This window comes from Penaeus monodon, chromosome 19 (assembly GCF_015228065.2).
Source record: "Penaeus monodon isolate SGIC_2016 chromosome 19, NSTDA_Pmon_1, whole genome shotgun sequence".
In the NCBI taxonomy this organism is placed as follows: Eukaryota; Metazoa; Arthropoda; class Malacostraca; order Decapoda; family Penaeidae; genus Penaeus; species Penaeus monodon.
The window spans coordinates 13,989,024-13,989,857 of record NC_051404.1 but is presented as its reverse complement, the minus strand read 5'-3'; the positions used below and the strand labels follow the sequence as shown (position 1 = coordinate 13,989,857).

The 834-nt window shown below is 37.2% G+C and overlaps 1 protein-coding gene across 1 annotated transcript in view; it reads left to right on the top strand.

The window, feature by feature from the left end:
- The window catches only part of LOC119585332, a gene marked incomplete at its 5' end in the record, with an annotated part of 14,322 nt that overhangs the window by 2,116 nt on the left and 11,372 nt on the right, over positions 1-834 (top strand). Inside the window, 1 exon segment of the mRNA XM_037934005.1 lies at positions 655-834. Within this exon segment, the coding sequence (XP_037789933.1) occupies positions 655-834 (180 nt within the window).

The following is an 834-nucleotide window of genomic DNA, read 5'->3' as shown; positions in this document are numbered from 1 at the left end:
TTCTAGGTGTTTAAATATCACCACACTAATTATCATATAATATAATTATCGTACTCTGTAACGAAAAATCGGTTTGCTGATATCACTTCCTGAGAATTGGGAGTTAGTACTGTAATAAACGTGCTGTAAAATGTGTTCATAATGGTAATGTACAACTACCTGAATGTATAATGTTCATACAATCAATAGTATCTTGAATGTAGCCGACTTCTTTGACTCTGTACAATATTAGATTAATTAATTAACACTTATGTAGCACTAAGACCCACTGCCCGATTTACTCAGATTGTTTCATGAATATATCTAAATTGAATGTAGACGAATTTTTGGAGAACATATTGTTCATTCCTCCGAGTGATAGTATAGCCATTTAACACTAAACAGCTCAAGCACATGAATGCTTTTCAGAAATCAGTTTTACAATTGGCACTTCACTGTTGCTCAAAGATGTTTGGTAACACTGTAAAGGTCTTCAGGGTAACGCCAGTCGTAGTAGTATGAAATCCTCACTATTGTGCAAAGCTCATTAGCTTAAAATCCATAACCTAAGGTACTCTAGCACAATAAAGTAAAAAGATATTTCATGTTCTGTTATTTACATGCATGTCCTCGCCTGATTGATGGAATGAAACGGTTTTCGTCTTCTTTATCCAGGTTGTTTCAGATACCACAAAGCAAGAAGTACACAAGAGACTGCAGTCATACCGCTACGACTTGGAGAAAGGGCCTCTGTGGTGTGTTAAGCTTCTGTCAGAACCGCCTTCCTCGCCAGAAATTCCAACCGGGGTCGACATGAAACAGTTCTGTCACGTGTACACATTATTCCTGGGTCTT